At 36.9% G+C, this 13,716-nt stretch overlaps 1 protein-coding gene across 1 annotated transcript; it reads left to right on the top strand.

The window, feature by feature from the left end:
• The first annotated feature begins 5,237 nt into the window (after window positions 1-5,237).
• On the top strand, window positions 5,238-13,679 carry dync2i2 (dynein 2 intermediate chain 2). Its single transcript, XM_083565176.1, has 9 exons — window positions 5,238-5,697; window positions 7,131-7,391; window positions 7,480-7,589; window positions 8,530-8,687; window positions 8,948-9,057; window positions 9,238-9,405; window positions 10,178-10,410; window positions 10,490-10,647; window positions 12,865-13,679. The coding sequence occupies exons 1-9, from the start codon at window positions 5,620-5,622 to the stop codon at window positions 13,095-13,097; spliced, it is 1,509 nt and encodes a 502-aa protein (XP_083421302.1). The 5' UTR covers window positions 5,238-5,619; the 3' UTR covers window positions 13,098-13,679.
• The last annotated feature ends 37 nt before the right edge of the window (window positions 13,680-13,716 follow it).

Raw genomic sequence — 13,716 nt, forward strand, 5'->3', positions numbered from 1 at the left:
GTTGGAGTGTTTATTATTACCTAATATTAACAAGGTCTACAAGGATACAATATAACATGCCGCCGCGGATTATAAGATGCGAGTTTGATTTTAGCTGCAGCGTTTTACACCAGGCAGTGCAGCTTGTAAATGAGCTCTTCAGTTTGCTGTACTTTAAACAAGTGTATCATTTGGTTTAGACATGCTGATTATTACCGATTGCTCCAACACAATGGTGCCACAATGATCTCTGACTAGAATGACTTTTCTTCCAGACATTACAGCACAGTGATGTTTAGTAGGAGTGAAGTGACTGTCTGACCAAGTTTAGGATTCTTAAGACCTTCTTCATGTGTTGGATTTTACATAGATGCTAAATCATTATATGTACTCCTTCATCTGAATGCACTACACGCAAAATTCAAACACAAATTCAGCCAATGAAAATGTCCCCAGACTCAACAGCCTATATATATATATATATTGATTTTTACGAAGATTTAAACATTGGCCCCCTCAGCTTTGGGTAATTGCAGTCATTTCAATTTTTCTATGGCACAATTTTTTAATTACATTTGAAAAAAAAATCAAATAATACAATTGTACTAATGATATTAATCGCATCTCTTGTCTCCACCCACTTTTACAGACACAGACAAGTCATCCAGCTAGTGGAATGATGCTGTATGGTGGAAAAGTGCTATTTGTGTTATTAACTGTTTTTTATTTTTTTTTATGCTGTGTTCCGTTGCCCTCAAATATATGTTAAATAGATCACATTATTCATCCCAGAGGGAAATTTACAAAGTATTAGGACTAGTGTTGATTTTTCACAGTTTTTTACGTAAAACAATTAATAACTACAGTACTCAAGATTAATATCTATGTAGTTTGATTATAGAGTGAAGCTCCATTTACACTGCCAGTTACAGCTTAAACACATAGAGGGGTTTGTTTGGTTTGTTTTTACAATAATACGGTAACAGTTTACCAACTATTAGCAGTGACACATGAAAAAAAGGTTAAATAAAAAACAAAAATCTTTAGATATATAGACACTAAAATTCATTGCCTGCTCTCAGATTAAAAACAGACTCAAAATAATTAATTAATTGTAAAATCTTTGTCTTACATTAAATATTAAACAGTGTTCCTATCCGCTGTGCCTCTACGGCCTGCACTATTTCAAGTTCGCCAGTCGTATTTTTCCAAGTTCTGTCTACAACAGAACACAGTATATACTCAAGTCAAGTCAAGTTTATTTCTATAGCGGTTTTCACAACGGACATTGTCTCAAAGCAGCTTTACAGAATTGAACAGTGAAGGTGAACGATGTGTGTTTATCCCTGATGAGCAGCCGTGGCGACTGTGGCAAGGAAAAACTCCCTTAGATGTTATGAGGAAGAAACCTTGAGAGGAACCAGACTCAAAAGGGAAACCCATCCTTATTTGGGTGACATCAAGAGTGTGATTACAGTCTTTAAAACAATACAGAACACCAGAGAGTGAGAACTAACATGAGTACTACTAAGTGTAAGATTATGAGTAATGTCCTTTCTACAGTCTTTTACAGTCAATACTATATATAAAAGTTACATCAGTATTTACTTGGTAAACTTTTTGTGTTCACATTTTGACTTCAGTTAATTCAGTTGGCTTTCTGGGCTTCCAAATGAGATGATTGAAATCAGATTTATTTTACGTATAATCATCCGGGACAGGGTTTTTCAACTGCATCTAGACAGCTGCCTTTATACACAAGCACCTGCCTTTAAAATACAATCAGTGATACATTTTTTTGCTGTTAAACCTGGTAGCAAATAAATACATTTCAAAAAGACATTTGAAAAAAATATATATAAATAATGATTTAATATGATCATACAGATGGCAAGGTGTGAATAAACATCTTGTAGGAGATTTAATTTGGTCTAACAATATGGTTTCCATCCTTATTATTTAGTATCTCATGAAATCGATTCAGCACTTTGAATTACATTTTTAATATTGTGTGTGGGCAGTGGTGCAAACTACCTGCTGTAGCCACAAGAAGTCAGAAACGAGATGATGTAATGCGTTTGCAGGATATATAATTTACCACACTTTTAATTAGAGTAATAGCAATGTTGTAGTTAATAGGGTGCACTCTTCTGTAAGATGACAGCTTGAAGGATAAGCTGATATTAGTTCACTGACACCGGTTATGCTGGAATTCACATTATTAACCATTAATAACTTTAATCAGAATTGATATAAGTAGTGTATTAGAGTAAGATGCATCTCTCTGTACAGAAAATACTTTTTATTTTTAATATTGGCCTCATTCCATTTTTTTATTTTATTTTTTTATTTACATCCCAAAATAATAATTTCATTTTGTGATTATCAGACTTAATCCTGCTTCCTGTTAAGATTTGAGATAAAGGTCAGAATCTCTCACTAAAACAATCCCCTGTTTTCTTGTGTGGCGTTTCAATATGAAATACTTGGATACACAACTCTGAATACGACCAGATGAACTATTTAAAAAAAAATAAATAAAAAAAAAGCTAAATGAATTGCCACTTCAACAGAATTGTGTTGTTTGATTTTGATATAATTCTACTTTGTAGCTTGAAAAAGAATGATCCGTTTTTCCAACATTTAACTTGTGATTTATGTATAAAGGCACTCTCTGAGGTACAGTTGCTTACATTTTGGCCCGAACAAGGCTGGTTGAACTGCATTTGGCGAGGTTTGAGCTGCAGTTTCGAAGCGACAATGCTGTAAGATGTTTGTATATGTATATATACACGTAAGCTTTTTATCTCTATGGTGTGTGCCCAGGTCTGACTGAAGGGCTAGAGGACATATCACTTCACACACGTAGGGTTTAGCACTTGTAGTAAAGAGTGTTTACATTGATTTAACTGCATGCCATCATCATCATCAGCACACACCATTTCTGAGCATGTTGGAATGTTTGACATGAGTCACAGTGATCACTTATCACTCTATACATATTGTATCCTGTTCAATATTTGAATAAACTGAATAAATATTTGATTAAATTGCCAGTCTTTTGTCAGTGTTTTTGATTATTTTTATCTGTTTAAATATGCATGTCTTCTCAGAAACAAATGGGTTAACGTTGCAGTTTGTAAAGTTTAAAAACATTCTATGTTTTTAGTCAAATCACACTTTGATTATAAAATACTGCTGCTGACTTATAAAGCACTGAATGGTTTTACACAACGGACCCTGAGCAAAATTTTGGTCAATTATGATATATCATGTCTACTTCTATCAAAATGTGCAGGGTATTTTTTGGTATCTTAAATAGTGAAGACTAGAACAGGGGCAGAGATTTCTCTTTAAAAAGCCCCACATATATAGAACAGCTTTCTGATTAGTGTTTGGAACTAAGACTCAGTGTTTAAGACTAGTTTGAAAACATATTTGTTTAGTCAAGCCTTTGGTGAGTAGGCTGTTTCTTAGGTAAAGGAGCAGATCTGGAGGCATCATAGTTATAGTGTGTTTTGGTGAACTGTTAACTCCTGTATCCTTAACATTTTTGTAGCAATAAGCATACCTAACAATGCATGCTTTCTCTCTCTCTCTCTCTCTCTCTCTCTCTCTCTCTCTCTCTCTCTCTCTCTCTCTCTCTCTCTCTCTCTCTCTCTCTCTCTCTCTCTCTCTCTCTCTCTCTCTCTCTCTCTCTCTCTCTCTCTCTCTCTCTCTCTCTCTCTCTCTCTCTCTCTCTCTCTCTCTCTCTCTCTCTCTCTCTCTCTCTCTCTCTCTCTCTCTCTGTTGCCCCGTTTTGTTGAGTTAAATATACTCCTGAGGTCACAGTGATGTTCCTCCTTTCTTCTTTCTAAACCTGCTTGATTAATTCTTACACCCTACCTTTGGAGTTCTTCACAATTGGAGACCACATGCTGCTTCTGTAAATGGTTCCATATAAACAGTCTAAAGATTTATAAAGTTACTAAACACATTTAAACTTCAGAACTATTAAAATGGATTCAGACTGTGGTTAATATACCCAGTCTGCTACAGTGGCTTAGGATTTCAGTTGCTATGAACAGATTTAGCATTTAAAGTGTCCCATAAGCAAACACTTAATAACTTCCACAATGATGGAACTATAACGAATGGACTCTTTTGTTGTTCATTTTTTCATTTAATTTGGAACTAAGCACAATATTAAACAAAATATCGCTCAATTTTTTTAAGGTTTCTTTCTCATATCATCTCAGGGAGTTTTGCCTCTGTCACCTGAAAAGTTATATTCAAAAATCTATTTACTTTTTTAAAGCTGCATTAAATGTTAAATGTGCTATTGGAATGAAATGTAATTAATCAATGATCATATAATCAAATATACTGTAATTTTTTTTCTATGCAACATATTTTCCTACATTCAGGCCACTTATTACATATTTCATGCCCAGTTATTATCCCTACCTTTAGACCTCAGATCTTCAGCTTCATCTATTTCCCCTAATGGTGATTGAGGCTGTTCATTCTTACATTTTATCCACAATCATGAATGCACATTTTGCTAGACTTCCTAAACAATGCAGCTACAGGGCAGGTGGAATCTGAACACTTTATTGAGCTCTACAGCTGGTGGGATGATATTTTTTTGTAATAGCAGAGCTGGTGGGATGATATTTTTTGGTTTGTTAGTTTGGTTTCTTTCCAAACAACCAGGTTGTATGTTGGGGAGACAGCGAGAAAAAACAATAATGGAGGACAGAGTTTTAAAAGAAGGTTTTTCTGTGTTGTGTTGACGATAAGGAGATTTTATTGCATAAAAAATGCTACAAATATTTTATTTCCAATATTTTTATTATTCTATTAACTAAAGGTTATCATTATTTATTTATTATTTAAATTTTTTATTTATTTTAATAATTTAGGTGTGCATGAGAAAGTTAATATTGTGTGGATTAAAGTATACATATTAATACGTTGTGCGTTTCTTTAGTGTTTCTTTGGTTTAAATCCTCAGTAGTGCACTTATGTGAGTAAGACATCCTCTATTTGAGACACAACCGCTCCGTTTGGGTTTCCAGAGCTGACATACAAGAACCGACTCCTTCAGTTCCCACAAAGGTTTAATGGAAACGGCATATTTTTGCATAAATTGTGTTTACATTGTCAACATAGTTTCTTATTTAAATGGGATGGTTTTTGAAACCAGTAAGGTTTTTTTTATTTGCTTTCTCAATTGTACAAGCATTTCGGTTCTTCATACATGTGAGTCGGTTTAGAGAATCGACTCTTTTATGAACGACGCGTCAGTAGTTTCCCGGGGTAACCGGTGACCCACTGAATAGCGCTGAAATGAACTAGCATGTCAGCTAGCTGTATTAGCATAACACTTATATAGCAAATACGTTTTATTCGACGCTATGCAATTATTTAACATGGGAAAAAGCCTAATATTTTTCTTGATAGTTAGCCAGATAGCTTATGGGACAGCGAGATATTTCCACCAGCTAGCATTAGTGCATTAGTGCATACATACCTAGCATTGTCTCTAGCTCTGTGTGTGTGTGTGTGTGTGTGTGTGTGTGTGTGTGTGTGTGTAAGCGCGTCTTTAGAATCCTGATAGTTTGAAGGTGTTTAATACTATTTATTAATTCGGTAAAAATGTTCACAGATGAAGCTCTTGATATTGTTGGGTTTCCGTCTACTTGGAAAAAATGCCAACGACAGACTCAGGACTCGGTATGTAAAGTTCACAGGTTTACTCGTTTATTCAGGTACATGATGGAAATATAAAGTAAACAGACAAAATGAATGAAAATATTTTCCACAGTAAAGCAATCATGCAGGTATATAAACTGTGAAGCACTACAGCAGAATGTATATCAGTCATCAGTGGAAATTTTCCCTATAAGATGTCTAAGATTTGTATTAAGGGCATTGTAATGCTGAAAACATGCACAAAATGTACATTTCCTAAACCACCAAAATATCTTACAAACTTCATTTTTAAATATCACTGCCATCAGCAAAAATAATAATAATAATAATAATAAAAAAATAAAAAAATATATATATATATCTCAAAATGTATGGAAAAAAGTTACCACAATAAAGCCATCATGCAGGTATATGTTTCACTGTTTACTGCCATAAGCATTTTTTGTATATACATCCTTTTCTTTCATATACATATATCTACCTTTATATCTTTATATATTCTTAGATTTTATTTTATATAGTTTTTATACTTTATTTATCAGTCATTATTTTTCTCCCCATCCTATTCCCTCATGCATTTCCCTGCATGTCGTACCCTGTATGCATGTGCATGTGACAAATAAAATTTGATTTGATTTGATTTAATATTTAAACTGTAATTTGCTCTGAAGCACTGAAGCAGGACACACATTAATCAGTCATCAGTAAAAATATTTTCTGTAAGTATAAGAACATCCAGGCTGGTTATATTCGAATCGCTATACGTTGGAGAAATTTGGGCTTAAGGTCAGAATGTAAGCTTTTCAACCAGTTTTTTAACACAGCCAGTTTACAAGTGATCAAAAATGTGAATGTGATTGACACATTTCTTGTTGCCCATGTGTATCCTGTTAGACTGATTGTTTAAACAGAAATAGCTCTGAAAATCTACCATTGGTTCGAGCTCTCGGGTTCAGCTGTGAAGACTACATTTGTAGTGAAACAATTTTGTATTTTAGAACGTCCTGAAAAAGGAATGCATATGTAGTGAAAACCAGACACTGAACAGCAGAAAAAATACACCAAAACAACAGTCAATGACACCAACAACCTCCACAGAAAATCGATTTCCTTTAAGTCTTGCTGTTCCAATACTTTTGCTCATGTAATCGCTTACTTTAGTTGTTTAACACATGTAGCTGTTAAATACGAGGAATTAAAAGCTGAAATCTTTTTCCATCTTTTGATCTCAAACCCAAATGTCTGCAGTGTATAGAAAAGGAAAAAAAAAGAATTGAGCTCTCAGTTCCAGTATACGAACGACAGAGGTGAAATTATATTTGATATCACTAAGAAGAAAGGTCCACACATAAAGTGAAGGATTAAAGTGTTGAGTCCTGGATGCCCTGTCAGATGTGGTAATACTAACTGTGAACGTACGACATAACTGTGTTCACTGCGGCTTCCGATTTCAGAAAACATGTCAGACCATCCCTGTTCACACAGCTGAGACTGAGACACAGGTCAGAAGTGTGTCATGCAACAGCACACAGACTGATCCTCCAGAGGACCTCGCTGATCAGCCCACTCACCAGTCGGACCTGTTAGCTGAGCAGCCTGGGCTGAGGGATTTCCTGCACCGTGTGGAGGACCTGGTCATCCAGGAGCTGGTGAAGAACTCAAAGAGCCATGCTTTTGATGGATATGAAGTGAACTGGACTGATCAGCATGAGACAGTAAGGATCAGATATGCAAGAGAAGCTCGGACATCCATATGTGTGATGTTCAGTGTGCTTAACTAATGAACGTTTGTTTCCTGTCCAGGTGTCATGTTTATTCAGTCTTGGGTACAGTGAGGCTCAGGACAGAGGGCTTCAGGTCACCAGTGTGTCCTGGAACTGCACCGGGTCTGTTATAGCGTGTGCTTTTGGACGGTATGCCACCTATTACGATCCTTATTATATATGAAAATAAACAATGGCACCAGGTGTTAAGGGAATCAGCCATAATTACGAGTGTATTTCTGAATCTTCAACAGGTTTAGTAGGTGAGTAGGTTAGAGCAGAGATATAACACAGGTTTGCAGACACCTGGGCATATGTATGGTATGTGCTTTTGAGCATCGCATTCAACATTTAGTCCCAATTTGCTTTCATGATTCCCTCCACTCTTCTGGAAAGATGTTCCACTAGATTTTGGAGTGTGCTTAGAGTGTGATTTGTGTTCATCAGCCACAAGGGTGTTCGTAAAGTCAGCAAATGATGTAGGTGAGGAGGCCTGGGGTGCAGTCAGTGTTCCAATTCAAGATCTTAAGATCTTCCTCTCCAAACCATGTAAAATTTCTTTGAGAAGCTCGTTTTGCCATGCTGGAACATGCTTGGGGTTCCGAGTTCAAGTGAACTTGCGGAATTTAATTACACCAAGTCCAGACACATCATAAACAATCGTGTGCCTTCAGCTTTGTGGTAACAGTTTGGAGAACAACCACAAATGGCAGCAAAGGTCAAGCGTCCCAATACTTTTGTAAAATTAGTGTATTATTAACATGTGGTCTGATAATAATTCAATCAAAATGATCAAAGAAACCATGCCTTAATAAGAGTGGATTGAAGTGACCTTCCTACACCTGTAATATTCCTGTCCTGAGAAAAACAAACAATATTTTCAAAATGGTGCATATAGCTTTCAGAGTGCATTATTTATTTATTTATATATATATATATAACTCTGTTCATATAGTAAACAGTGAATATGCTGCGATTTTTAAATATAGGTAGAGTTCATGTTACATCTTTTTGAAAATGTAATAATATTTGTGATGAAACTCTGCTTAGAATCAAAGCCAATGAAATTTCGCTATTTGTGCTATTTTAGTGTAGATGATGGCGACTGGAGCACCGAGAAGTCGTACGTGTGCACATGGAATCTGGATCGTAGCAGAGTGAACCCGAAACAGCCGGACATGGTCATAGAGACGGCAAAACCCGTCATGTGCGTGTCCTTTCATCCACTGCGGCCGTCTCTGATTGCCGGTAAAATCCTTTTACTTCTTTGCAGGTCTTTATTATAGACTGATTAGCATCACCAATTTCCGTGGTGGACTGCACAAGTGAGACATGAACCATGCAGTCAGTTTAAACCGAGAAGAAGGTTTACAGAATCCGCTGGTCTTTAGTTTTGGTTTGTTAGGATTATTTAATTGATGACAATTGAACACGCAGCTGAATTTAATTAGTTCATTTTAAAGAATTTATGGATAATAAGTCTCGTCCCATTCGTGATAACTTTGCAGGAGGGCTGTACAGTGGAGAAGTGATGGTGTGGGACACGAGTCGTGCTCAGGATCCCGTTTTGGCTCAAACAGGGATGTGTTTAGATACACACAAAGAGCCAGTATATGAGGTAACTGTTTCTTACACCTATAGTCTGTTTTTTAGGATCATGAAAATATATTTTAAACGTCTCTGAGTTACAGCAGTTTTTAAGTGATTGTAGTTATTGCATTTGTAAAGAAAGTGTATTACGCAATGATTTGAATGACTTGAAAATACAAAAGTACATGTTGTGTGTGTGTGTGTGTAGGTAAAGTGGGTCCCAGGGCCTCGTCGAGGAGACATAGCAGTTGTAAGTGCATGTTCAGGAGGTCGAGTCCTGCGCTGGAGCTTAGACGGAGCAGAAGGTAAACTGACACTAACTGCTGGATTTGCTCTCGTCAGGAAGCAGCTCCCTGTGAGTCGATCAGCCAGCAAGGTAAACGTGTCCTAGAAAAACTTTTCATTGGACGAGATGTTTGTTTTTTATCTGTATGGGTAAAAAGCAGTTTAGTTTGTGGTTAGACAATGAACATGCAGCCTTGTATTTCTTTGAACAGGAAAAAGTACAATAACTGTGCATGTTAATAATAATGCAATCTATATTGAATACTATTAATAATAATGAAACGTGTGCTAGTTAAACAGTACTGATAGGAAAAACACGAATATCACATGCTTATCTTATCTTATAGGAAGCATTGCGCCCTCTGCTGCTGCTTTAAATGTTTCACATGCAATTGTTATTAAAAGAGATTGTGTGGGAAGTTTGTTTTTAAATAATCTAACAATAATCAGGGAGACTGTTTTTTTTTTTTGTTTGGTTGTTTCTGTTTTTGTTTTATTTTCAAAGCGATGTTCATACAAAGATTTATTTCCTTAATTTTCATCAATAGATTGTGAACTTTAAATGGGTGATTACTTCTAAGATACTGTGAAACCATAGTACTTTGGCATATTGTGAAAATGATCAACCAAATCATCAGATGTACTGTAAAAATGACTAGTAAGTTTTTTTTAAATGAGCAAATTAGGATATTAATAATATTATTTTGCTAGGTAGCAAAACTAAAATCATTTCTGTTGCTGAGACACCCCATTTTCTTTTTTTTTGTGTGGAAAAAATAGCTAAACATTTTACTAACCTTTCATATTCAATACATTTGGGAAATGAACCTTTTTGCACTAATCTCCTGTTCTCCTGATGGCAGGTGAGAGGTGACACAGCTGTCGGTGTGAGTTCGCTTGCGCTCTCACCCTGGGACACAGACATGTTCCTAGTGGGCACTGAGGGAGGTCTTGTGCTTAAGTGTTCCTTCAGCAGTCAGACAGTAGCAGCGGTGCCACCTAATGGTGAGAGCGTGACACTACATGCTCCTGCACAGTTCTGCTTCACACCACGAGCCGGGCCTGTCCAGTCGCTTCACTTCTCCCCCTTCCACAGGTGAATTCACGTGAATAACGACATTATAAAACCCCGTTAGAAAAACATACTCATCACATATTTTCCATGCTTTCTTTAGGAACCTGTTTGTGAGTGTGGGGACAGACGGCTTGGCGCATGTCCACAGTGTCCTGCAGCCTGGTCCTCTGCTGTCCCTGCGCGTTTCTGACTCATACGTGTTCGGAGTTCGGTGGTCACCTGTTCGGCCACTGGTTTTCGTTGCAGTCACTGGGGAAGGTGGGTGAAAGTGGTGCCTGCAGGACCACCTCTATACACTGTATTCTTCCAGGTGGTTTCTTTACAGTAGCCATGACACAATTCCTCAACTTTGAAGTTACTGTGCAAAAAACTGACCACACATGTAGTGATGCACAGAAACAGCAATACACCAACTCCTCTCTCATGTAGGAAAGTCTTATTCGAAATCTTATAGTATGTCTTTATAGTCTGCTATATAAATCTAGACAGATTATATGAACAAAAGTATTAGGACACCTGTTTTTTCCAGCTATATGTGGTTCTTCCCCAAATTGTTACCACAGAGTTGGAGGCACACAATTGTACAGAATGTCTTTGGATGCTGTAGCATTTTATTTTCCCTTCACTTGAACTAGGAGACACACAATTGTTTCACATGATGGTGCACCTGCGCACAAAGCCGGCTCCATGAAGACATGCTTTACAGAGTAGAAAATCTTGAGTGTCCTGCTATAGAGCTCTGATCTCAACCCTATTAAACACCTCAGAGATGGATTGGAACGCTAACCGCATCCCAGGCCTCCTCAACCTACATAAGTAGTTTCAAGTTTCATTTGTCATCTGTACAGATGTCAGACAGTTTGTACAATAAAATTCAGCAATATTAAATATTAAACAGAGGCAAAAGGACAGAAACTGACTTTACTAACACCAGTCATGAACACAAATCACTTCCCAGAAGAGTGGAGGTTATTATAAGATCAAATAGAGACCAAATGTGAAATTGGGTGTTCAGGAAGCACATATAAATATAATGGTCAGGTGTCCACAAACCTTTGTCCGTACAGTAGGAGTGTAACGGTACACATTCATACTGACATTTTTTTCACATGTACATCATTTTATGAGCGATAAATACGATACAGGTGCATCTCAATACATTAGAATATCATTAAAAAGCTGATTTATTTTAGTAATTCAATACAAAAAGTGAAACTCGTATATTATATAGATTCCTCACACACAGACCGATACATTTCAAGTGTTTATTTCTTTTCATTTTGATGATTATGGCTTACAGCTAATAAAAACCCCAAATTCAGTATATCAGAAAATTTGAATATTGTGAAAAAGTTTAATATTGGAGACTCGTGGGGTCACATTCTAATCAGCTGATTAATACAAACACCTGCAAAGGTTTCCTGAGCCTTTAACTCGTGTCTCAGTCTGGTTCAGGCTACACAATAGTGGAGGAAGACTGCTGACTTGACAGTTTTCCAGAAGACGATCATTGACACCCTACAGCAGGGTTCTCCAATCTTTTCCAGAAAGGGCCAGTGTGGGTGCAGGTTTTCATTCCAACCAATCAATGGTCACAGCTGATAGTCATTTACAATGACCATCATTAGATTTGAACAGGTAGAATTTGGTGTGGACTCGCTTGGTTGGAATAAAAACCTGCACCCACACTGGCCCTTTCTGGAAAAGATTGGAGACCCCTGCCCTACAGAATACAGAACTGAACCTCGCACACAAACACACAAACACACAAACACACAAACACACACACACACACACACACACAGCTGTGTTACTGATCTGTTCAACCCGGACTCAACACACACTCATACGGCACTTACGCTTATACAACAGTCTAGCGGTACGGATTCTTTACTGTTTGCTTCAAGAAATTGTCTAAAAAGGAGAAAATCCTGGCAGTTCTGCATATCGAGGGAGTGAATGAATGAAGGAAGACATGACATTTGTTAAAGTATGCTAAAATAAGGAAAACAGTAGATCAGATTTTTGAAAAATGTAATATTACATTTCAAACACACACTAATTAGTTTTTTCCCCACGTGTTTAATTTTATTCAATCCATTTAATTTATGCTAATTTAATCACTTACTACATTTCTTCAGTCTAATAAAAAGTGTATGCGTTAGATTTATTTTCTTTTATTTGTATATATTAAATTTTTTATAATAATATAAAATATTATTTAACCAAGCAGGCATTTTATTTTTAATTGTTTTAACGTACACTCTTCATGTTCACAAATGCAATTTTACGTTTTGCGTCCTCCCTCATCCCCCCAACTGTATCGAAATTGAACCCAACTGTTACTTAAAACTGGAGGTATGGACCAAACCATGAATTCTGTGTGCCGTCATACCCCTAATATATAGTGCACTTAGTAGTAGTACCATGATCATGTTTCACCCTGTAACAGACGTTTATGTGTTTGTATTGTAGGTGTGCTGCAGGTGTTTGATTTGGGTCAGAAGAGTCTCAGACCGGTTGCCACCATTGAGCAGGACACTGGAGGTCAGGGTGCTCTGTGTGTGGAGTTTAACCAGCATCAGCTCCTGGCAGTGGGGAACGCAGATGGTAAGGTGAACATCTGGCGACTGAGTGCGGAGTTCACTGAGCAGCGGCCCAGAGAGAGCACCATCCTGCAACAACTCGCAGATGATGTACCTGAGTGACACACAGTCCAGAACTGAGGTCTCCTTTCACTTTGTGACTTCGGTGTCTGATCATGTGGGAGATTCGGGTGAAGATTCAGACTCTAAAAGTGACTGGAAAATTGTCACATATTGTATATTTGTTTACTAGAATAAAAATGGCAGTTGGAGTTGATGGCAAGTGCTGATCACAAGGAAACAATCTTTCTTATTTCAAGATCACAAGAAAACAAGCTAAAAAAAGCTTCACTACTATGAGTTTTATCGAAAAGTCAGAAACTATTTATACACATGTATTATTTATATAAAGCAATGTGCTAGAAAGATGGGGGTAAATTAGAGATTCGGGCAGTATAAACTTGATGTTCTCTAGTAAGCGTTATAAATGTTTAAACTGTGCCATGAAGGTCTGTGTTTTAAGCAGTCAGCTCCAAAAAAAACATGAGGCAAGTTTTTTCTTTCAAAGAACAGAAAATCTCAGCTGGTGTGGATGCTGCTGAAAAGAAGACGTGCTTCTCCTCTGTGTAAATATGGGCTGTACCCTTTCACTTGAAATAGAACATCTACAATATGATAAAATACTAATAAAAAAGTTCTACTTTTCTTTTTGCCCCCTCCCTCCCCACAAAAAAAAAACACC

Source organism: Silurus aristotelis (genome assembly GCF_946808225.1).
Source record: "Silurus aristotelis genome assembly, chromosome: 16".
NCBI lineage: Eukaryota > Metazoa > Chordata > Actinopteri > Siluriformes > Siluridae > Silurus > Silurus aristotelis.